This window comes from Anabrus simplex, chromosome 10, assembly GCF_040414725.1.
Source record: "Anabrus simplex isolate iqAnaSimp1 chromosome 10, ASM4041472v1, whole genome shotgun sequence".
NCBI lineage: Eukaryota > Metazoa > Arthropoda > Insecta > Orthoptera > Tettigoniidae > Anabrus > Anabrus simplex.
The window spans coordinates 114,445,560-114,472,276 of record NC_090274.1 but is presented as its reverse complement, the minus strand read 5'-3'; the positions used below and the strand labels follow the sequence as shown (position 1 = coordinate 114,472,276).

General features: G+C 42.8%; 1 protein-coding gene across 11 annotated transcripts in view; it reads right to left on the bottom strand.

Annotated features, from left to right (window-relative positions):
- Positions 1-26,717, bottom strand: part of capt (adenylyl cyclase-associated protein 1) — an 861,909-nt gene that overhangs the window by 383,761 nt on the left and 451,431 nt on the right. For 10 of the 11 annotated variants that reach the window (XR_010861164.2, XR_011018799.1, XR_011018798.1 and 7 more), the window contains one exon: positions 6,501-6,792. Coding sequence is in view for 3 of the 11 variants with exons in the window: in XM_067155020.2 (XP_067011121.2) it covers positions 6,501-6,619 (119 nt within the window). In the remaining 8 variants the exon portion in view is untranslated. Of the gene's footprint in view, positions 1-6,500; positions 6,793-25,144; positions 25,237-26,717 lie in introns of those variants that run through there. The other variant, XR_010861166.2, reaches the window with a different exon arrangement.

Below are 26,717 nucleotides of genomic sequence, written 5' to 3'. Positions count from 1 at the left end.
CAGTGGTTTTCAACAGATATGCTGCCCCATACACAGTCTTCATTCTCCAATGGATGTCCAGTGGTGTTTGTCCTTTGGCAGCCAAGAACAGAATAAGAGCACATTGATTCTGTTTGGACACATTTGGTAATAACGCTGCCATAGTTCACATGGCCGCATTTAACGCACCCACCTTGGCACGACACAACTGCCACAGCAATCCCTTTGTCTACAAGTCCGTGCTTATATACCCACAATGGAGTCACACTAGGTTACATGTCTGCTGCAGCAATGCCCTAAAACGGAAACTTTCTGATTACGCCCTATAAATTTCATTATTTAGCCTGTACTGACAATGAATCCTTGTGTTGAATATAACAAAGTAGGAGTCCACCTTTTCAATACTGTTCAAAACTTGCAAACAGAATACAGTTACATATTTACTAACAGTACATGTTTTGTCTCTGTGAGGTACATCCTCAGCTGTTTCCTGAAACAATGCTGAACTAGTAACTTATTTCCCAAATTCTTAGAATCAGTTCAGAAGAAGTCATTTACTTCTAACTGGCACCATACAGCACAAATCAGAACTAACACTATCTGGATTGGGAATGAAATTAAATTGCATTACAGATAGAAATATTTTATACATGTACAAATTTATAATGTCCATCTAAACGTTCCTCAACAGCTAGCTATGTTGGAATGGGATTCGTTCTAGAAACATGTTAACCAAAAACTTCATAATATCACAGTCAAGAAAGAGAATACTTTAGTTAAAAAACAGAAAAATCTCCAACTCTCTTAAGATCACCAAATATTCTAAAAAAGAAGAAAACCCAATGAACACTAGCAATATTTCTGACCAAGTGTTTCAACCCCAACTAAGAATGTAACAGGCATACACTTTGATGATACAGACCTGAATGAAGGTCCTAAACACAACTGGGTCAGTTTTCATAAACAGAATACCCGCTTGTCACTAATATGCCAGAAATTGAACTGCCCACTGAAAAACAAGATGAAGTTATAGACATGATATAGGCTTATGCCACACCAAGAAAACAAGGTGAAACTCTTTACGTTTTGCAGAGAACTTTGCTCCACATCTTCAGAAGAAAATTTCGACTGTTCACGAGGAAGACTTCTACAAACTAGTTTCTATTTATTTCTTCTATCACATTCGTCTGATGTCCTTTCTGTTACTTCTCACACACACACACACACAGTGTGATAGAACATCTTAATTGGAGCTTAACGTTGTCGTCAGCTCCCGCTTACCAACGGAAAAGCATTCTTAAATTCAAGCACTCGTTATTTTATGTACAGTATGGAAGGCGCACAAGTACAAAACGCTGCCGTCATTCTGTCTGTGGCGAGAGTGAAACTTTAGGACATGTACTTGATACCTGTCCCCAGGGAGCACTACAAAGGAATAATTGCCATCACTGGCTCTAGCTTCAGCATTAAGAGAAATGAAGCATTAAATTTATGAAATAGTTCACTGTGTGTCTTCTATGAGGTTTAATAAAAGAGCCGATATTAAAGCCATTCCTTCATAAAAGCACATTGATTTATTGTTGGATCCAACTACACAGAAAAGAAAGATATTTATGAACCATCTCTCCCATATTTAAGCAATATTACAACACTGGACTTGAACACCAGTCAGTTAAATGATTGTTATTTGGCAGCAGGGATGGTACTACAACTGGAACATTTTGAAAAGTCTGACAATATATTTTCCTTTTCTTCCCAATTTTTCTTTCTTAACTTCACTCTAATCTCTCTTCTTTCTTCCATTTTAAACTCCTCTCTCATGAATATTACGACTTTTCTTAATCTTCAAGTACTTCGACATTTTGCTCCATTCGGTGCAATGTTTTACGAAAATCATCATCCATCTTAAATTAGAGAAGAGTTCTCCAGCTTTAGGAAGCTTAAAGTGATGCAACATCAACATATAAAACGAACATTTTACTGTTATGATACCTTAGCAAGATTCACTTAACTTTAATGTGTTTACCTTTTTTAACATCAAGACGCATACCTGCCAACTTTACAAAACCAAAAATCAGGAGATTTTGATTTGAAAATCAGGAAAAATCAGGAGAAATCAGGAGATATAATTGGTCATACTTATTCTACATGTCTTGCGCAATACAGTACTACGATATATTTACAACACTTATTGTCTCAAAGCCCGACTGTTGCTATATGAGGTTACAAGGCTAAAAGTTACACATCTCTATTCCCTCACAGGAAATATGTGAGTGAGATGATCAGTCTCCGATAAGCCTACCGAAAATAGTATGAACTCATGCTCCACATGTGTGAATCAGTCATGCACTTAGATGCCATTACTTAGCAAATGCATAGATTAATATATTGCATCAAGCGCCCGCGTGATTATGCAAAGATCAAATAACTAGCTGATGTACCCTCGTTCGCTATGGAATTCTCAGAAAGACTGTCCTTATAATTTTCCCAACTGAAGGCAACATGTCATTACAATGATGCCAGTATGAATGTCACGATTAAAAGTAATGCTTTCATAAGAAATATTCGATAAAATGAAAACAGAACATGTTCTCACTTTTAGCGAAAAGTACTACAGTGTCAATCTAACAGTTCAAAGTTTCAGAGCTAGAACGACCAGGCTGCAGAGAGCCGTGAACACTCCTGTGTAATTATTCCGTTTAAGTCTGCACATTGCTCATTCAAAAAACTACCTCAGAGTAGGGATCGAATAGGTGGAATACTATGATGATCCAGTGTGTTACGTACCAGTAGTATCAGAAAATTTATGAACCACAGGAATGCCATGCTAAAGAAAGTGATCTAACTTCCCACTCCCCAGGTTCTTCCCGCCAATATTCAGGCAGGCTGTTATACTCGAAATGCAGCAGTAATTCCATCTATCGTAGATAAATGACAGCAGAATACACAATGCACATCACAATAACAATGGTCAATGTAATGTTATTGTTGATCAATTTTATGGGCTTTCTAATATTGGAGGCCTTCACTTTAGTTTTCTTCCGAATCTGTGATATTACAGCGTCTAATGTAAAGTGATTCATCCTTTCTTTCATGACTCCCTCTTGTGTTATTATTCAAGCGATTGTTCCTTCACGACTTTTTCCTCATTCTTATAATCATCTTCATAATTTAATCACCATCACCACCAATATTATTATAGTCGGAACGGTAAAACTGAATAAGCAAATTATCACAAAAATAATTTATTCTATTATCACCACCTTTTCAATACAAGCCATGTGCTATGTGGATGAAATCTACATAATACTCTATACACTTCTCAGGGACATGTTTCACCCCTTGTAAAGGGCATCATCAGCCTGTAGGTAACCTTAAGGTCAAATGTCTGAAACATTATCTATTCATACATGGATTAATGTCTAACATACTTTTCATAGAATAGATAATGTTTCAGACATTTGACCTTATGGTTACCTATAGGCTGATGATGCCCTTAAACAAGGGGCGAAACATGTCTCTGAGAAGTGTATATAGTATTATGTAAATTTCATCCACGTAGCATGTGGCTTGTATTGAATAGGTGGTGATAATAGAATAAATTATTTTTGTGATAATTTGCTTAAGTCAGTTTCAATACGAATCATTCATGAGAACTGTCTCTTGCAAAACTGAATAAGACATAAATAATCGAAATTGCATTCTCTGTAACTTTTGTTATGTAGTTCTTTTCAATATGACCACTAAGATAGGTAATTAAAAATTAATTTTTTGGCACCTTCCCCTAAACTACTATTTCGAACAGAGTGAATAAAATTATTTATAGCATAGACTGTAGTTCCTTATTTCCCGACTTAACATAAAATTCTGTTCGCCATTTTCTCGTACCTCGGCACTGATATGGACTTGGCAAAAAAAAAAAAAAAAATCCAAATTCATGAATATGTCTTATCATAGCTGGTACAGTAAAAATTTATCATACATAAATGATAGGAAATTTAATAATATATAACTTTAGTTATGTAGTATTTATCGCTAGGGGCAATAATAACATAAATATTTGAGAATTAAATTTTAGGCCTTTCCCTAAACTACCATTTCACTCAGCGTGAATAAAATTATTTATGGCCTAGATTGTAGCGACTTATTCCCCGACGTTATATATCGATTTTCATTAAATTCTCTTCAGCCGTTTTCTCGTGATGAGCCTGCGTACGTACGTATATATAGTACATACAGACAGACAGAAATTACAGAAAATTAAAACGGGCATTTCCCCTTGTTACTGTGGTCACGATCGGCACGGAAATATCATTCTTTTTAAATTCTGAGCAATGTACAGGAAAACTGTTATTTTATTTATATTGAGATAAATTAAAATTAGTCAGAATTGTCTCCAAATGGCTCCTAAAATCTCTAGAAAAGTCACCAGTCGTTATCATTGAAATTATGTCACTAAATTACTAAGAAAGCGACTAGTCTCTAGAATCGACCAAAGAGGATGGAATCGACTAGACTGATTTGAACGAACACGGACATAGTACGCGAGAACGAGAGATTGACTGTCGATATACGCGTCGCGATATACAGGTTTCAATAAACATCGCACATTCGCGCACATTTTTCGCATTAGTAAACGTCGATATTTCGTTTGAAAGCGGCCAATGGGCGAAGGACTTCCGGCCACTGGCGTAAAAAAGCTGAAATGGCGGGATTTGAAAACAAATGTTTGAAATTCACTAAAAAATAAGCTAAAATCGGGAGAAAAGATAGAATAATCGGGAGGCGGGAAAAACTGTCGAAAATCGGGAGTCTCCCGCCTAAATCGGGAAAGTTGGCAGGTATGCAAGAGTCAGGTTATACAATGCAACACATTTGGGTCCCTATCTAACATTAGACACATACTGTTCCTTCGATAAGTGCATGCCATATTCTTTTTAGCTAACTATTATTATTTTGTATATTTAAGTTTTTTGTACTTTTGGACTCAATGGTTTTACAAGTGAGGATGATGAAACGTGCAATTCATAAATATGTAATAATTGTAATCTGTTTATGAGTAACGAACAGTACTGTAAAGGTGGACTGGTACTGTATTTTATTCAACACAAGTATTCACTTGTATCAAAAAAACCATACACTGGACACGAATACAAGGAGTACACCAAAAAGAGCACACTGGAAAAACACCATATAAATTCTACTAGTGTATCTTTATAAAAATGATGAGTTCCAAAGTTGGACAGTGTTTTCATTCATATAAAATCATACTAATAACGAACACTGAAAATCCGTGGATTTCTGGGGACAAGCGATTAAATCCACGGGCATTACAAACAAATTTTCTCCAGAGAAAAAAGGCGAAACCAGGGACTGTCTCCAGAAAATCGGGACATCCGCTAACCTTAGCCTCTAACCCCACATGTCTTAGGGGCCTCCAACAATGGAACAAAATTCCACTGACTTGATCCTGAAAGAATATTTCAATGGTGATATGGGAGGGGGAGTGCTTTTGAGGAAAAGAACTTTTCAAGACATGCTCTCCTACCAATATTGGATAAGTTATGTGCTGAGATTTCCCATCATATGGAAGCTATAATATATATATCATTTGGGTTCCTCATTGAATTCTTGTTGAAGGTAGATGCCAAAATTTAAGAAGCTGCCCAAAGAATTAGAAAGAATAATCCTGAGGACATCACATTGGAGTTTGCAGATACATGGTTCAAGCATTTAATATTTTTAAAGCTGATGAAACAGTGCCAGTATCATGATGGTGTAAACTCATTCTTGAAAATATAGTGCAATCAACATAACCAAAGATTATGGCAGTGTTAAGAATTGATAAACAACTCATGATCACAAATGCTGCTGATGAATATTTTGCAAGTTTAAAGTAGTGAAAAAATATGCATCATGAGATTGTTAGTCTGTGGGATACGAGAGGTGGTGGTATCACTAGACAACATGTCAAAACCCTGGATTCAACCCAAACCCCTCTGTAGTATTCATATGGAGTGAGGGAGTATGATGCAGTTGATGGTGATTTGTCTGTTGGATGGGGATGTTAAGCCTTGAGCAGAATCCTTGGTGTTAGTACACTATGCAATGACACCAGGTTTCACCCTCTTCCTACCTCGCCCCTCTTCCTACCTCACTATCATTAACATTCCGCTTCCAGGCACGCAGGTCGCCCCTGGCCGTCAAATTAGACGACCTGCTCCAGGCAAGACGAACATGTCCTAGAATACTCCCAGCACTAAATGCCTCTTGACAAATAAAACTGTCATCAATCTTCACTGACACAATAACTATTGAACTCATGGCCACTGAAAATTACATCTTGCAAAAGATATCTTGGAAGATTTCAAATTTTTAAAAAAGTGAATGTTATAAGTTTTGTTGTTTATTAAAATTAATATTTTAAATGTTTATATAATATTCAGTAATAATGAGCCTGCGTGGCTGTGAGATGGATGAGACAGTCTTCGTATCACGGTGTACAGTAGTATTGTACTTACTGGAACGCCTGGTTGACGTGCTGCGAGATGGACGCCACATCACCGCCGATCTGCAGTGACAGGGCCATGAAGTTGGCCAGGGGACCCTGGACAATGTCCTGGAAGGCCGCCACACTCATGTCCTCTTCGGGCGACTTGGGCAGTTCGGGGATTACGGCTCCAGGCTTCAAGACCACGAACTCGCTGGCAACCACGGTCTGCTCCAGGCGCGTTGTAACCTTCTCTAGGCGGTTCAGTAGTGACTCGAACTCGACGGTCGGCGTGCGGTCCAAATGTTGGTCGAACTCACAACCTGCCAACAGAACACTCGCTATTAGTGACGAGTAACAAGCATCACAAATAGGAGTGGAATATTTTACTGACAAAGAAATATATTTAGACCAAGTAACAAGATACAAAATAACCAGTTGGTATAGTCCTATCACTTCGCGAGATGAAATACAGAATGTATCCGTGATGATGTTGCATACTTTCCAGGATAACGGAGGGCAGATAAGGAACTGTAGTCCGGAAACGTACGAGTCAAAAGTTATTAATAATCTGCCCGTCCGTTCTTAACAAAGCGGTGTCGGAATTTCGTCGCGCAGTAGTTCTTCAACGTGCCGGAAGTCACCGACCTAATTAACTTGGGTTTAGTACACCAAGGCCATATCCACTACACCACTGCGGCCGGTAACTGTCCTGTACACTACAGGTGCTAAGAGCACAATAGGGGAGACAGACGCTGGAACCTGTGCCGGAGACCCCGGCACCCGAGCCGGAGCTGCCGCAGGAGGAGCCGGAGATCGAGGTGGAGACGGAGCCTTACAGGGACGGGTGTGACCCCCCTAACGGCTTCTTCTTCTCCGAAGGCTACACCGACCCGGCGCACGAAGCGCTGCTCGTGTACTACAGGCCGGGGCGCCCTGTAACTTCTGAACGGGGCCTCGTCCTGGACAGAATGCGGCGCCCTCGCCGAGGAGGCAGGATCATCTCGACAACCATGGCCGTCGAGAGCTTCCTACCAGGAGGCCTCATCATCAGGCATCACGGCCAGGAGCGGATGCGCGACGCAGAGAGGGAGCTTTCTTCTCTGTTCTAGGTCATCCGTCTACCAGGGAGGGACGGAGTGCCAGGGATGAACACCGGCGCAGTCAGGGCCGCGACGGAGACCAGGGAGACGCCGAGGAGGCTAAGGAATAGGGCGGTTAACACCGACCTAGTCTTGGCTACCCAGCCGGCGACCAGCGACGCCACCACGGAGGTGGGGCATGACGCCCTCTGGCGCCGCGACTGTGCGACTTCAGTGGAGGAGGACGCCCCCTGGCGTTCTGAGGCTGCTGTCCAGGCCCAGCCTGCCAGCACGTCTATCGAGCTGCAGACCTCGATGTGCGCCCCCACAGGACAGGGAACGCAGTCAAGCGTTAGCACCGACCGACGCCGCCGCCGCCAGCCAGGAGAAGGATGAAGACGGCGACGCAGCGGAGCCATCAGCTACCCTGGGGTCACCAGGCCGGGAGGAGCGTCACCAGGACGAGGCCTCTTCCCCTGCCGAGAAGACACGCCCGGGAAGAAGAAGAAGACGACGCCGGACCACGAAGCAGAAGGCGACGCCGGCCCACCAGGAGAGGGCCGCCCAGCTGCAACCCAAGACTGCTCCCAGGAAAGCAGTCAACCGAGGAGCCAATCAGGAGAGGACCTCAGCGGGTAGCGGCAGTCAGGTGAGAGTAAAACGTCCCCCTCAGCAGCTCTTGCAGTGTTTCCGCTGTCTGAGGTGGGGCCACCGTCAAGTTAGCTGTGGATTCCAAGTGAAGTGCAACCGCTGTGGTGGTGATCACCACTACACGGCCTGCGCAACACTTAAGGAGGCGCCGGTGTGCGCCAATTGCGCGGGGGGGCACCCGGCCTCCCACCGCAGTTGCCCAGTCTACAGGGCCATGGCGCGGGCAGAGAGGAGGGAGGCCCGGCGCCATGACCCACCCCATTCCAGGAGGCCCCCGCCTCGGCGGGCTTGGCCTCATTCTCCGGGATCGGAGACTGGGTACGAGGTACCCCAAGGAGGTGGAGCCGTGCGACAGGCCCTAGTGGTACTTGACGCATGGCTCCGCAGCCGGCAAGGACCGCGCTAGTCCCAGCAGTGCCCAGACGGACTGATCCCCAGGCGATGGAATGGCGAGGAATTGGTTTATGTTTTGTGCATGTTACCTGTTCCTAACTAACACAACCTCTGGTCTTTTTCCAGCCCACATCCTTGCATGTGCTATCAAAAGATGTCAGGTTTTACATGTAGGCTCTTTCTTCTTTCTGCCTATGTGGTTTTTCCCTGACCCTTCAATACCATACTTCAACACCATATACCTAACACAAACTCTTGCCGTGGTAGCGAGTCTGACTCGGAAACCGGCAGATACTCCTTGTATCACTTCCCACTCCTCCCTGCTATCTCTTTCTTCTTCTTAGAAATAATAGCATGTCGGAGGCCATGTAGATTGAGTCGTTGGTCACGCGGGGGGAGCGGGCTTCGCCCCCCCCCCCCCCCCGAGAAAAAAAAAGACGAGCAGAAGAGGCTAGGATAACTCAACGGCTCCAATGCAGGTGGCGTGCTGTGTAGGCTTCAGTCTGTGTTTGCGAGTTGATCAGCCCTATCCAAATGGAGCCGTACACGGTCACAGAACTTGCAGATACCTTTCTTCTGACTCGATCGTTTCCGGAAGATGGTTCCTTATTTCAAACTGATCCACTTGCCGTCCTCTATCATCCCTGAAAGTTTGTAACATCATCATGGATACACCGTGTATGAATTTTACACCTGAATATGGAGTTCTACAGAGATCTAAATACCATAACCATAAAAGTAGTTAGTGGGGCCTACTCAAATGGCATTATTATAAAGAATTTGCATTTCAAAGTCATTAAAAATACGGCACTCGTGTCGAATTTCTGAAGTTTTGTTTTCCTTACTCAACTTATATCATGACCCAGGAGAAAAAAGAAAAACATACATACATACATTATCATTATAGACTGTTGTGCCTTTCAGCGTTCAGTCTGTCAGCCTCTGTGAATTTACTAAACGACGCCACAATCCTCGATTTACGAGTATTGTTGTGGCCTCATTCTGTTCTATACCTCTTATCTTTAAATCGTTAGAAACCGAGTCTAACCATCGTCGTCTTGGTCTCCCTCTACTTCTCTTACCCTCCATAACAGAGTCCATGATTATCCTAGGTAACCTATCCTCCTCCATTCGCCTCACATGACCCCACCACTGAAGCCGGTTTATGCGTACAGCTTCATCGAGTTCATTCCTAAATTAGCCTTTATCTCCTCATTCGGAGTACCCTCCTGCCATTGTTCCCACCTGTTTGTACCAGCAATCATTCTTGCTACTTTCATGTCTGTTACTTCTAACTTATGAAGAAGATATCCTGAGTCCACCCAGCTTTCGCTCCCGTAAAGCAAAGCTGGTCTGAAAACAGACCGATGTAAAGATAGTTTCGTCTGGGAGCTGACTTCCTTCTTACAGAATACTGTTGATCGACACTGCGAGCTCACTGCATTAGCTTTACTACAACTTGATTCAATCTCTCTCACTATATTACCATCCTGGGAGAACACACAACCTAAATACTTGAAATTATCTACCTGTTCCAGCTTTGTATCACCAATCTGACATTCAATTCTATTGAATTTCTAACTTACTGACATCAGTTTGGTCTTTGCAAAAGGCTAATTTTCATACCATACTCATTGCACCTACTTTCAAGTTCCAAGATATTAGACTGCAAGCTTTCGGCACAATCTGCCAATAAGACCAAGTCCTCAGCATAGGCCAAACTGCTTACTACATTTCCACCTAACTGAATCCCTCTCTTCCATTATACCTTTCAGCAGATGATTCATGTAAACTACGAACAACAAAGGCGAAAGATTACAGCCTTTTCTAACTCCTGTAAGTACCCTGAACCAAGAACTCATTCTACCATCAATTCTCACTGAAGCCCAATTGTCAACATAAATACCTTTGATTGATTTTAATAATCTACCTTTAATTCCATAGTCCCCCAGTATAGCGAACATCTTTTCCCTCGGTACCCCGTCATATGCTTTCTCTAGATCTACGAAACATAAACACAACCGCCTATTCCTCACGTAGCATTTTTCAATTACCTGGCGCATACTGAAAATCTGATCCTGACAGCCTCTCTGTGGTCTGAAACCACACTGGTTTTCATCCAACTTCCTCTCAACGACTGATCGCACCCTCCCTTCCAAGATGCCAGTGAATACTTTGCCTGGTATACTAATCAATGAGATACCTCGATAGTTGTTGCAATCCTTCCTGTTCCCTTGCTTATAGATAGGTACAATTACTGCTTTTGTCCAATCTGAAGGTACCTAACCGACACTCCATGCTAATTTTACTACTCTATGAAGCAATTTCATCCCTGCCTTCCCACTATACTTCACTATTCCACGTCTAATTTCATCTAGTCCAGCTGCTTTATGAAAATGGAGTTTATTTATCATCCTTTCCACTTCCTCACGCGTAATTTCACCAACATAATTTTCCTCCTCCCCATGAGCTTGGCTGTTTGCAACACCACTAGGAAGATTTCCTTTTACGTTGAGAAGATGTTCAAAATATTCCCTCCACCTCTCCAGTGATTCCCTAGGGTCTATTATGAGTTCACCTGAATTACTCGAAACACTGTTCATTTCCTTTTTCCCTCCCTTCCTAAGATTCTTTATTACTGTCCAGAAAGGTTTCCCTGCTGCTTGACCTAGCCTTTCCAGCTTATTACCAAACTCTTCCAACAACTTCTTTTTTATTCAACGACTATTTGTTTTGCTCTGTTTCTTTCATCTACGTACAAATCCCTGTCTGCCTCGGCCCTTGTTTGGAGCCATTTCTGATAAGCCTTCTTTTTACGTTTACAAGCTGCTCTCACTTCATCATTCCACCAAGATGTTCGCCTTTTTCCATCTTTACACACAGTTGTTCCTAGGCATTCCCTTGCTGTTTCTACTACAGCATCCCTGTATGCCACCCATTTACTTTCTATATCCTGAACCTGTTTACTGTCTACTGTTCGAAACTTCTCGCTAATCATATCCATGTACTTCTGTCTAATTTCCTCGTCCTGGAGATTTTCTACCCTTATTCGTTTGCAGACAGATTTCACTCTCTCTACCCTAGGCCTAGAGATACTTAGTTCACTACAGATCAGATAGTGGTCTGTATCATCGAAAAATCCGCGAAAAACTCGTACATTCCTAACAGATTTCCTGAATTCAAAGTCTGTTAAGATATAGTCTATTATGGATCTGGTACCCCTAAATTCCCATGTGTAGCGGTGAATGGCCTTATGCTTGAAGAATGTTTTCGTAACAGCTAAACTCATACTAGCACAGAAGTCCAGCAAACGCTTCCCATTCCCATAAGCTTCTATATCTTCCCCACATTTACCCGTCACCCTTTCGTATCCTTCAGTTCTATTCCCAATTCTCGCATTGAAATCGCCCATTAGCACTATTCTATCCTTGCTGTTGACCCTGACCACGATGTCACTCAATGCTTCATAAAACTTGTCAACTTCATCCTCATCTGCACCCTCACATGGTGAATACACGGAGACAATTCTAGTCCTAATCCTTCCAACCGACAAATCTACCCACATCATTCGTTCATTTACGTGCCTAACAGAAACTATGTTGCGTTCAATGGTATTCCTGATAAAGAACCCTACCCCAGACTCTGCCCTTCCCTTTCTAACACCCGCCAAGTACACTTTATAATCTCCTATCTCTTCCTCGTTATCTCCCCTTATCCGAATATCACTTACTCCTAGCACATCCAGATGCATCCTCTTTGCTGACTCAGCCAGTTCTACTTTCTTTCCTCCATAAACCCCATTAATATTGATAGCTCCCCATCGAATTCCATTTCGTTCGCCAAGTTGTTTCCAAGGAGTCCCTCGCCTGTCAAATGGGAGTGGGACTCCGTTACTCCCATAGGTCCGAGGCTTGCTTAAAATGTTCTGAGCTCGGTAAATTCATGAAGCAGGATGCTGCCCTACTTGCACATAGTCCAAGTGAGGATTTATCCTCTAACGGGTTATGGACCACCGGTGAATTGTATAGTCCTAGCCGCCTGAGCACAAGGAGGGCCATGACTCAGAATATGTCCGAGATGCCCACTCCCACTCCATAGCAACTGGTATTCCGACTCTCAGGACCACTTACTAGGCCACTCAGCCGTTGCCCATGGTTCACGAACTAGGACGTGACTAAGAAAGAAAAGAAGACACTAGTCGACAATCATCAATTTGCAGACAAACCTAAAGCAAAACCTGCATAGAAGAACGCAGTTTTCAGCGAGAAGTTGAAAGAACTTTGGGGAAATAAGTTTTTATTTTATTTTTTCAATTTGCTTTACGTTGCACTGATACAGTTAGTTTTTTTTTTATCTTGACGATGGGGTAAGGAAGGGCTAGCAGTGGGGAGAAAGCAACCGTGGGTTTACTTAAGGTACAGGCCTAGCATTCGCCTGGTGTGAAAAAGGGAAACCACAGAGAACCATCTTCAGGGCTACCGACAGTGGGGTTCGAACCCACTATCTCGAATGCAAGCTCACAGCTGCGCACGGCCAACACGCTCGATGGGAATAGAAGAAAGCAGCACTTCGGCTAAATAAGCAGACAGGTACTCCTCAGTTGTGCAGAACGACCGCAGTTGGCGAAATACAAGTTCTCGCTCCAGTAACTAACTGTAGCCATCGCCATGTTTGGTATAACGCCTGACTGCACGAAGTTGGCCATCTATCTCAACGGACGAGACAGTTCACCACAACTTATTCATCCCATTTTGCTACTCGCGTGTTTCAGCAGTCTTTCTCAGCCCCCGGATCATGATAATGAAAATGATATTGAAAATATACTTTTAAAATCCAGTACATTCAATAGTACTGAACAGGCGTAAGTAATAATATTTTTTTAATTATACGTTATTTTGAATTTATTTAATTACTCAATCCAGAGGTAACTCTCCACTCTGCACAAAATGAAATAAATGCCACATTTTTTTTCCTAGGGGCTTTACGTCGCACCGACACAGATAGGTCTTATGGCGACGATGGGATAGGAAAGGCCTAGGAGTTGGAAGGAAGCGGCCGTGGCCTTAATTAAGGAACAGCCCCAGCATTTGCCTGTTGTGAAAATGGGAAACCACGGAAAACCATCTTCAGGGCTGCCGATAGTGGGATTCGAACCTACTATCTCCCGGATGCAAGCTCACAGCCGCGCGCCTCTACGCGCACGGCCAACTCGCCCGGTAATGATGGGCGATCAGAAAGAATTACAGTAGCAAATTACATATATTTTAAAGTTTGCACATAGGACAGATCTTCTATTCTCACGCAACATTGACTTGTAACGGGGAAAAGACCGCTCAACATCGCAGGATGTTATTGAGGCAAATCTGAAATACGTCAAATCTTTATACAGTTCAATTGAGACTCACCTTCCTGCCGCTTTCTACACATCTGTCTCTTTCTATACAGCTTACCCTCCCAATTCCCAATTTCTAGGAAAGATAATCGTAAGAAATTACAGACAACAATTAGGAGATGAGACGAGTGCAAGCAGGTATGCAAAAATGGAATAAAAAAGATAAACATATGACAAAATACGAAAATTCACGGGAAAATAAGACCATAACATGAAAAATTACCGGGAAATGACAAAAACGTTAAAAAAATACAAAATATGACTTTATATGAGGCGCGAAAATTGCATAATTTTAGTCACCGTAGATAAAATCATGCTTAAGTTGTATTTTCTATGGAAACAAACACGAAAGAAAACTGTAAAATTCTCAAACATTACTGTGATAAACTTCTTAATTGCCAGAAACCAATAGAAAAACAAACATTCCTAAAAACTACATCCAACCCCGATTCTAATCCACCCACAACAAAAGAGATACAGGAAATCATAAAAGCAAATGAAAAGTAACAGAGCAACAGGAGAGGATTGTATTATCGCCGAGATCACCAACAAAATCCATAAGATTTTCACAGAAATTTGGGTCACAGGGAAAGTGCCAGAGGAATGGAAATGTACATTAATCCATCCATTACATAAAAAACGTGATAAGTCAGATCCAAATAATTACAGAGGTATTTCGCTAGTACCAGTCCTCTAACAGACTAGAACCACAAACAGATCCACAAATACGGGAATACCAGGCAGGCTTCAGAAAAGGGAGAGCACTTTTGAAAGTCAGACAAACACGAAACACTGTAGTTACCTTTAAGGACTTTAAAAATGCGTACGATTCCATAGACAGACGCTCTTTGACGTACTGGAAGAATATGGCATTGACAGAAAAACAGACGCTTACAGACACCACCTCCAAGATCAAGATCATGGGATAAGTTTCGAAACCCTTCCAGATACACACAGGTGTCCGACAAGGAGACGGGCTCTCACCAATCTTGTTCAACATGGCGTTAGACAAAATTATCAAGCAGTGGAAGGAACATGTTAAAGGAATACAGCTGGTGAGAACACGTGAAATAAAAACAAAAATATGTCTGGCATTTGCAAATAACATAGCCATACTCAGCAATAATACACAGGAGGCAAAGGAAACATTGGAACGCTTGCATGAAATACCCGCCAAAACAGGTCTACAGATATCCTACGAGAAGAACCCAATACATGGAACGACAGAACAACAATGTGCACACCATGCATACTGTATCTGGATCCGTTAGGAGACTCGAAACATTTAAATATTTAGGGGAATACATGCACTAGTGTCCAAAGGTTAAGCATAATCACCAAACGAGGCCATACCGCCTGATAGGAATGTCAGACGGATTGCTGAACAAACGGAAGCTGAATCACACACATATCACACAACTTGTCAAAAAAAAAAAAAAAAAAAGTGTCAGAAAGGTTCTGATAGCTAAGGAACGGCTTTGGCAACTAACAAAACTTGGCAATGTCTTCCTCAGCAAAATATGCTGTTAATAGGGTGTATGGTTACCCCTAACGGCCACACATGCTTCGCAGCGACGTGGCATGCTCTCTATCAGATGGTCCAAGACTTCTTGTGGCAGTCGATCCCATTCCTCCAAAAGGGCAATGCGACGGTCTTGGAGGGTCCTTCATGGAGGCTGACGGGACGCAATTCGCCTCCCCTATGCATCCCAGGCATGTTCTACACTCTACAGGATTCAGATCCGCAGACCTCGCTGACCAGGCTATGCGATGAATGTCTTCCCCAACTAGAAATTCATCCACCAGAGCACGCGGTGCGGTCGGGTATTATTGTCCATTAAGAGGAAGTCTGGACCAACCGCACCTCTGAAGAGTCGAACATGTGGTCTTAGTACCTCATCCCTGTATCTCCGAGCGTAAACAGTGTTCCTCGAACCACCCATGAAGATGTGCAGGTCCGTACAGCCATTCGACATGATGCCGCTCCACACCATGACGCCACCACCACCATACTGGTCCCGTTCCACGATGTTTCTGTGGTAGTATCGGCTACCCGATTATCTCCAGATTAATGTGCGACGGGAAACGTTCTGCAAACTTAAGCGGAATTCATCTGTGAAGAGCACATGCCTTCATTCATTCAGGGTCCAGTTTCGATGTTGACGGCTCCACACTAAACGAGCTCGTCTCTGTGCTGGAGTGAACGGGACGCACACCGCTGGACGTCGGGCAAACAGCCCTGCTGTTCTGAGCCTCCGGTACACAGTTTGCCGGGAAACGGCAACCCCTGAGACCGCTGCAAGCTCCGCCGACATATTGTCCTGCAGGTGCACTCCGATTTCGTCGGGCGGTTATGGCCAGATATCGGTCCTGCTGTGGGGTGGCTACCCTTGGTCGAACTGGTATTGGCCTACGACTGACATTTCCTGTGTTTCGAAACAGTCTCCAAAGCCTGGAAATGACACTTTGTGGCACATTCAAGGAAGGATACGGCGACTTCGGTCTGTGTGTGGCCTGCTTCCAGGCGGCCGAGTATTCTACCCTGCAAAACGGGGTCCAAATGGCGTCGTTGTGCCATTATTTTGTCACGTTCACCACGAGGCTACACTCCGCATACTATAACAGGGCAAACACGACTGAGGGAATATGGGGTGCAGGCACTGGCTGTGTTTACCTTGTGGTTACGCCGCTATTCGAAGCAGGGAACACTCCTTTCCTATACAGAGCGAACACGTACGGTTGATAGGTGCATATGTCGTGCGATTTGCGGTCTATTTCCTGTTGTCCTGCTTACTCGTTAACTTATGCTTAACTTCTGGACACTAGTGTACAAACAGGATGATCAGACAAGGCGTCTAACATAGAACGAACGGAAACACTCCAGAAAGCATACAAACTCACATAGTCACATTATAATAAAAGCATATCAAGACAGGCCAAACTTAGACATTACAAAACAGTCGTATTACCAGAAGCATTGTATGCATCAGAAAAGACCACAATTGGAGCATCAGGCATCATAGAGACAGAAAAAATAGAACGCAAAATTCTCAGAAAATATTTGGACCAATACACAGAGATGCATGTGGATGAAACGACCTACCGAAGAGCTGTACAAAGCACAATGACAGACTCACAGACATGATCAGGAAACGCAGACTAACTTTCTACGGGGACATACAGAGAGAATGGACAACAACAGACTTACAGAGCAAATCTTTGATGTAGTAAGCAGTTCAAGCAAGACACAAATTGGCATCATGAAATAGAGGAAGACTTTAGGCAGGTGGAGATCAAAAGGCAAGCGATAGGAGACAGAAAAGAATTCAAAAACAAAATTAGGAATACAAAATTTATAGTAAATGAGAAGACAGTAACATTGAGGACAGAACAAAGGAAACAGGAGCACAACCAAAGGATGAAGAGATTTTGGGAAGAGAAGAGGAAGAAGGAAAAAAAATTAAAATTGTGTCATCATGAGATATTGGAGTTCAAACACTGTCCTAAGGGCAAAAATGATATGAATGACATGTCATAAACATCCGGGCCATAGTCATGATGTAAGCTGAATACGGAAAACAAGTAAATTTCAAAACGTCAACGTGCATACCGTGTTTTTAAATTAATTTAAAATGCAAATTAATAATATTAACAATGCTATTTGTTTAGGCCCCACTAACTACTTTTATGGTTTCGGAGACGTCGGAATTTTCTCTCGCATGTGTTCTATTTAGGTGCCAGTAAATCTACCGATATGAGGTTTGGCGTATTTGAGCACTTGCAAACACCACCGCACATCACAGCCGGGATCGATTCAGCCCGGCGTGCTAATTCTAATTTACTTAGAGCTTGAGCTAAATCGCAATTGCATGCAGTTCAACGGGCCCAAATACGTCTAATTAAAAGCAAAAAGGCTTTCCAACTCTTCCGAAGCAATTGTTATCTCATCTCTCCCGAGAAAAATTAAATATCTAACCACTAATAATAGTGTATTTTTTCTATGGATATTCCTTCACAAGAGGTTACGATGTTGAGTTAAAGCATCAAGTCAAGTCATGGGTCCAGATCCGTAATGTACCGGTACCGGTTAACGCTATTAGTTGCCATCCTCGGGGGCGCAGATTCGACTCCCGGGACTGTCAGAAATATAAGATCGGCGAGAGGGCTGGTATGCGGTTCAGTAAGTACATACAGTTCACCACCTTTGGGAGTATGCCTGTAAAGAGTTGCACCACCTCGGAATCAGGACATGAATTTATTAATAGCAAGTCAGGGAGGAAGGAAATAATATCAGTGTTCCGTCAACGTCAAGGTGTCATTTAAACGTTAATAACAGTTTCAGTTGACAGTAGCTCACAGCTACGCGACAGTAGGTGTATTGTCATGGCTAGTTCAGGAGCGAAAAGGGGAAAAATCCATGTTTAATGACGAATGGGAAAGTTCGCACGATTAGTCTAAAGCAATTTTGAAATAGAATGTGGTGACTGACGTCAAAGTCTTTCAATAAAGTTTGAAGGAATATGTACTGTAATTTCTCATTCAAATTCCTCTAAAGAGTAGTGGTATGAGAAACAAGTAGAATAAAGTGCTGCGTTCGCTTCGTTTAGGAAGCCCTGGACTGTTTTGTGTAAGGTCCAAATAAAACGGTCATCTACACGCACTAAATCAAGCACGATTGTGGAAAACGTGATAACGCCAGAAGTACAAGCAAAACTCAAAAACATCTTCACATTTAGAATAGGCATAGTACTATATATACATTATTATCTTCGGGGATAATAAGTTATCACGCCTAAAAGCAAGCACTGACTGTACTTTGACGCAGAATACGAATTGGAAGTGGCTCTCATTTCAAAAATGCATTAGCCCGGACACCTTCCTTTAGAGACTAGGGTTCTAAAACGAGGACAGCGTGCGCCTTGGCTTTCAGTCATCGGGGCCCCGCATTCGATTCGTGACCGGGACGAAGGATTGTAATAGCAAACTGTACTCGGGAACTGCGCCAACATTCCAGTAGCTACCCTACGCAGTTTTCTATAAACCGTAAATGCCTAACAAAGCCTACACTACACCAGTTTTACTTCGACGCTGCTGACCTTTGAGCGAAGGGAAACTCTTCCTATAGAAGCCCATGGATCACAGATTTATAACCGTATTCTGGTTTTATGATTCCAGAAAGTATGGGTATGAAGGGTTCTGTAGTACAATGCCCGGGCGGACGTGAATGTCAACACCGGTCTTGTCCTTTAACGACTTTTGGCCCTCAGGAACAAGGATTTACGACCATCACTTTCTTGTCCGGTCCAAGTTGATCAACTCCTCCTCTGTTGCATTCCACAAGTATTCTTTTGTTAAGGCCTTCACCTTATGTTATCTTCATTCTCCGAAAGCTGTTATTCTAGAGGAAGGAGGGGCTGGGTTACGCTCGTCAAGAAGTGGAAAATTAGTTATGTGTGTGGTGAGGTTCACTCAGCCTACACCAAAAGTGAGTAGGCTAACCGCGTTAATTCTTGGGGTCGCGGGCGGCCAAGCATAGAGTCGATCACTTAGTGCCGAGATTAAGAAGAGTGGTAGCCTTTACCTTCCATTCTTGGAAAGAACCTTCATAGGTTCAAACCTGGAAGAGGAGGCGTCCCATGTATACATGTAAAATATTTCTGGTGCCACATCTGATGTTTACCGTCAAACTCAGCCCAAGAGCGATCCGGTTTAGTAGAACAAAACGGAACGTCGAGACTGACGCACACGCACCCTTGATCACATAAAATCAACATACCTGCACACGGTAACCGTCACAATATTATTATTATTATTATTATTATTATTATTATTATTATTATTATTATTATTATTATTAATGTACTAGCTGCAGCATCCGCCGTTCACAGGACTATCATATAGAATGTGCAACTCCCAAGCTACATTCCGTTAATATTCAGGCAGGCTGTTTTACTCGGGACGCAGCAGAAATCCCATCTATCGGCGACGAGTGGCAGCAGAAGAGACAAATCACATCACAACAATGCGTCGAACAGTTTTTTGAGCTTTCGATATTGTAGGCCTTCACATTTAATTTCCTTCCAACTCTGCGATATTAGGGCATTTAATATAAAGGGAATCCTTCCTTCTTTCATGAGTCCCTCTTCTCTTATTCATCAAGCGATCGTTCCTTTATGATTTCTTATTTTTTATCATCTTTTCACGATTTTCCTTGCTGATATGGACTGATGACCACGCGGTTTTACATCTTAAGAAATGATGATGCTTGTTGTTTAAAGGGGCCTAACATCTAGGTCATCAGCCCCTAATGGTACGAAATGAAATGGCAAATTATAAGTCCCAAAATATCCACTGACGACAATTCAAAACGTGAGATGGATGGATGGATGGATGGATGGATGGATGGATGGATGGATGGATGGATGGATGGATGGATGGATGGATGGATGGATGGATGGATGGATGGATGGATGGATGGATGGATGGATGGATGGATGGATGGATGGATGGATGGATGGATGGATGGATGGATGGATGGATGGATGGATGGATGGATGGATGGATGGATGGATGGATGGATGGATGGATGGATGGATGGATGGATGGATGGATGGATGGATGGATGGATGGATGGATGGATGGATGGATGGATGGATGGATGGATGGATGGATGGATGGATGGATGGATGGATGGATGGATGGATGGATGGATGGATGGATGGATGGATGGATGGATGGATGGATGGATGGATGGATGGATGGATGGATGGATGGATGGATGGATGGATGGATGGATGGATGGATGGATGGATGGATGGATGGATGGATGGATGGATGGATGGATGGATGGATGGATGGATGGATGGATGGATGGATGGATGGATGGATGGATGGATGGATGGATGGATGGATGGATGGATGGATGGATGGATGGATGGATGGATGGATGGATGGATGGATGGATGGATGGATGGATGGATGGATGGATGGATGGATGGATGGATGGATGGATGGATGGATGGATGGATGGATGGATGGATGGATGGATGGATGGATGGATGGATGGATGGATGGATGGATGGATGGATGGATGGATGGATGGATGGATGGATGGATGGATGGATGGATGGATGGATGGATGGATGGATGGATGGATGGATGGATGGATGGATGGATGGATGGATGGATGGATGGATGGATGGATGGATGGATGGATGGATGGATGGATGGATGGATGGATGGATGGATGGATGGATGGATGGATGGATGGATGGATGGATGGATGGATGGATGGATGGATGGATGGATGGATGGATGGATGGATGGATGGATGGATGGATGGATGGATGGATGGATGGATGGATGGATGGATGGATGGATGGATGGATGGATGGATGGATGGATGGATGGATGGATGGATGGATGGATGGATGGATGGATGGATGGATGGATGGATGGATGGATGGATGGATGGATGGATGGATGGATGGATGGATGGATGGATGGATGGATGGATGGATGGATGGATGGATGGATGGATGGATGGATGGATGGATGGATGGATGGATGGATGGATGGATATGAATTTAAAATGATCAGTAGAACCGACCCACAGTGCCTCACATGCACAGAAGCTGGCGTAAAACAATAGAATTACTGACCACAATACTGAATCAATGATACTTGTAGTCAAAAGGGTTCCAAAATCCAAGTCAGTGGCCCCTCACAATGGTACTTATCGCTAGGAAAGTGCAACCATGGTGTTTGTCATGTTGCGGTACTAATCAAGAGTAGCGCAGACTCGCGGTACTACTCACAGGTAATGAAATTCGCACATGTATTACAGACCTAAGCTGTTTCGCACATTGCGGCGCCATTTATAGGCAACGCAAACCTATGGTGTTCCTCACATAAGGGTACTAACAACAGGGACTCGTATTATCCCGTGGTGTTCGTCAAATAGTGGGTACTAATCATAGACAAGCCAGAACCATGGGTTCCCTCATCCCATGGTATCGCTCATATAGTGCTACTGATCACAAACCTATTTGGTACCCAACATAGTGGTACTACGCACAAGTAAAAGCGACCCATGGTGTTCCCCGCGTGGTGGTACTAATCACAAGTAGTTTCATGGTTCTAATACAGTCAGCCCTTGGTCGCCCCTTACGACAGGCAGGGGATACCGTGGGTAAATTCTTCGTCTGCGTCCCCCACCCACAGGGGGTTCTTAAGAAATGTCGAAGATCATTGCTAGTTAACACGTTTAAACAATCTTTCGATATTAGCAATGGTCAATGTTGATATGAACTAAGCAACAAAAGTCTAAATTCAAAATTCTATTAACATAGTCGGTATGGTAAAACTGTATAAGACATCAAAGATCGGAAATTGCTTTCTCTATAACTTTTATTATGTAATACTTTTCGGTAGGACCAATAACATAGGTTCAGACACCTTCCCTTAAACTACCATTTCATCTAGGGTGAATAAACATTATTTATAGCCTAGACTATAGTATCTTACTCCCAGACTTAACATACCGATTTTCATTAAATTCTGCTCACCCATTCTCGTGGTTCGGCCTTCATAAGGGGCCGGCATTAAAAATCGAAATTGATGAATATCTCTGTTATCACAGTCGGTGCGGTAAAAATGTATAAGACATACATGATCGGAAATTTAATTATATATAACTTTAATTATGTAGTATTTATACAGGACCACTAATAACAAATATTTAAGAATTAAATTTTAGGCCTTCTCCTAAACTACCATTTCAATCAGCGTGAATACAATTATTTATAGCCTATATTTTAGTGCCTCATTCCCCGACTTCACATACTGAATTTCATTAAATTCTCTTCTGCCATTTTCCCGTGATGCCCAGACAGACAGACAACGAAAAATTGAAAAGTGTAAGTCCTTGTTAGGTCGACACGACCGATACAGAAATGCCATTCCTTTTTAAATTCTGAGCAATGTACAGACATAACTCTTATTTTATATGTTTAGATAATTGCCCGTTTGGGTATGGCTTTACTTTGAATTTTGTTACGAGAAAATAATTATCTCGTATTTACCGTTACAATGACCACTGCCTATTCAGAGTTGGATTCCTTTCATGGCTATGAATAACTAAACAGAGAAGAGTTTTCTCAGCTCAGATTGGGAGATAACGAACCACTAACCCCTCACAAACCAAGATGTACTTTTATCATCATTAAGTAGCCTTCTGTTCCAAAAATAAACAAAATTAATGTAAAATAACGTGGCCTTTGTCCAATCAACTAACTGCAATTTTTAACTACGTTTTCCAATATTAACACATTCTTATGATGATTTGTGAAAAGCTTCCTTGTTTTTTTGAATTTACCTTCAAATGTAATGTTTTCTCAAAATTTCCCTAACAAATTACACAAGCAATACAAATCACAGCAGGATGAGTTACGAGCTGTTCCTTCAGCGCAATCTCAACATTACTCCACACTCCACACACAAAAATACCACTGGATCACATCCAACTGGTCTCAATTTTAAACGCGTCTGGTTTTCATCAACACATTCGCGATCCATGTTCCCTTCCGTTCGTATAGTCAAAACGATCCATTAAACATCTCAATGTAGTACCTTCAGTAAATTGCTACAACACTGGATTACTACTTTCCTGGTCATCTTTTTTTCAATTGCCTGGGATCGGTACTGTGTATGTGTGTTGGGTATTCAGCCCGAAGGCTGGTTTGATTCTTCACAGTTCCACCAACAGCTATCATAGACAGCCTAGGCGTCACTGAAGAGGCATACTACGGAAATGAGGAGCGAGGTAGTTTCCCGTTGCTTTCCTCGCAGAGCCAGAAGTTGCTATTACATGTCAGTCTGCCAAGCCCATTGAAATGCATGCACCAACCGACCCAATGAGCGATATTTTCACACCATTCATAACAGGGACTGGCTGTATAAGAAATGGTATTACTAGCATCGTTCATACCTCGGTCACTTTCATAATGTCAAAGCCAAGAATGAGACTGAGACAGGTCAAAGTAACAAATTTATTCTAGCCTATACCAGAAGATATAGTGCACTGTAAACACTACATCTCACCAGCAAAAGCATATATGGCATACTGCATATAAAAATATATTAACACAATTTACTAGACCTATTTAAATCTTACATTGCAATTATCTTAGAAGTATTATTTTTGCACTTGTGGCACTCTCCCTCCGAAGGTGCGATATGTTCAGGAGTTCAAGTCCCCATGAATGAGGAGGAACTGCACTTCACGTCACGCGAACTTGATAACGGCGGATTCCAAGCGAATGAATACGACCTACTCGTTCGCTACAGAGTGCTGCTATCTGGTGACTGCGCCACATGGCAGAGATTTTGCTGCCTACAGTAACTGTGTCTTAGCAGGTTCGATCCTGGCTCATTCCGGTGGTATTTGAAGGTGATCAAATACGTCAGCCTCGTATGGGTAGGTTTACCATCACATAAAAGAACTCCTGTGCGACAAAATTCCGGCACCTCCGAAAGCCATAAACGTAGTTAATGTTCTTGATTCTTTTACATCCCACTATCATTTCATCTTCATGAGCGTCAGGAAGGGTGTCCGGCCGTAAAACATGCCATATAATCTCGGTTCCGACCAACAAACAGGACTAACGAGTTATTATTATTATTATTATTATTATTTAGTCTAATGTTTTATAGTAACAAGCAAGGTGGCTACGTATTTCCGGTCAAGTAACTGTTAGTTTGCTTTCAGGAGATGGTACGTTCGAATAATAATAATAATAATAATAATAATAATAATAATAATAATAATAATAATAATAATAATAATAATAATAATAATGTTATTGACTTTATGTCCCACTAACTACTTTACGGTTTTCGGAGACGCCGAGGTGCCGGAATTTAGCGCCGCAGTTCTTTTTATGTGACATAAATCCACCGACACAAGGCTGAGGGTATCTGAGCACTGAGCCAGGATCGAACCTGCCAAGTTGGGATCAGAAGGCTAGCGCCTCAATCTTCTGAGCCACTCAGTCCGGCGGGTTATTCTGAGTACCAGTCTACTATAAACGTAATAATATTATACACAACTAATCTCTGGACTCTTGAACTATCGAGAAAAAATATCCGGACACTTACCGGGCGATATGGACGTTAATTTGCATCCAAACTGTGACTCTGTCGTGCTAAGATCAAATGGCACTGCAATCAAGATACACAGCTGTCTTCAAACGTCCATAGAGTAACAAACTAGGCTTGCACAGCGCACGCGCTGTCTGGCTGCTGTAGAAACTACAGATAAGCGATAATGACAGGTGGCTGGGTTACAGTACGGAAAGGGTTAAAATAAAAGGTATATAGGTTACAAACCAAGAAGGTATTTTAGGTCTTATACTATGTAAGTATATGAAACGTATTCTGAGAGTAACTAGATACTCACGGCTGGGAGAGACACTAGACACTAAAGTCACACTAGGGCACCTTATACGGAACTACTCGGATAGCCGACTCCCTGACCTACATGAGTGGCTGGCTGATTCATGCCGTGCAACACCTGGGACGGAGTAACACTGTTCCTAGAAATCAATGCTCTACGTCACATCCAAGACACTGCTCAACGTGTATGTTTGAGACTTCCAGTACGTCAGACGAAACTACGATACCTGAGTTATGTCTAGTATGGCTTACCCGTGTTTATGCCACACATCTGTTAACCGTCACTTCCCCATGGTTGCAGTTCCCTTTCTCGATCGCGGTTCGAACTCGGCAGAGGTGGTGGTGGTGATTATTGTTTAAAGAGGAAGTACAACTAGTCAACGATCCTCTATATAACACTAATGAGAGAGAAAAAATGGAAGGGACACGGCACTTCGAAAAATGAAGATATCGGCCAGAGGAAGACAAGGGCCACGACGGGCGTGAACATGGAAAAACTCCCTAGCCCTCGAGTGCTCTAATACCGTCGGGGACTGCAAAGAACAAGAGTTGACCAAGGGAGGTCCGATAGGATTGATGGAAGATAGGAGCCTGGTACAAGTAAGTGAAAGCAATGCCAGGACTCAGCTGAGGGCCCCGTGGTCACCAACCCGCACACCTATGTTAAGAGTCCCTGCGTTCCTCTTTAGCCGCCTCTTACGACAGGCAGGGGATACCACGGCTGTTATTTTACACTGGGTGCCTGTGGTTGTGGGTGGTAGAATACATCCAGGCTCCTAAACCAACCAACCAACCTCCCTCCCTTGATCAAGTAGTCTTTCCTTCCTTCTCTTCTGACGGTACCCTCACTCATCTCTCCAGATAGTGTTCAGATGCGATGTGTGGATATTTGCTCATCGTAACGTTGGACACAGTCTGAGGTCAGCGAGATTATCCATTAAGCAGGTCATCAGCATTCCTTTCGCCTGAAGCGGGCGCCACGCTGGACTCTAGGCCTTCCTCCAATCTTGTACAAATCTGCCATTCTAATACAACACATCCCTGCGAGCTGAGAGGAGATTCGCTCTCCCACACCACTCCAACCGAAAAGAAAATCTCTAAGAAACACGAATTCTGCAAGGCAGCGTTAATAATGAAAGAACTCTGAGCAGAGAGAAAAGTAAGTTAATGTAATGTTAACAGGATCATTTCTTTCGTGAGTTTGAAAGCAAACCACATTGAGCCATACATCTTACTTCTGCGAAAAATAAAGGTTTGAAAGTTTTCAGTGTTTCGT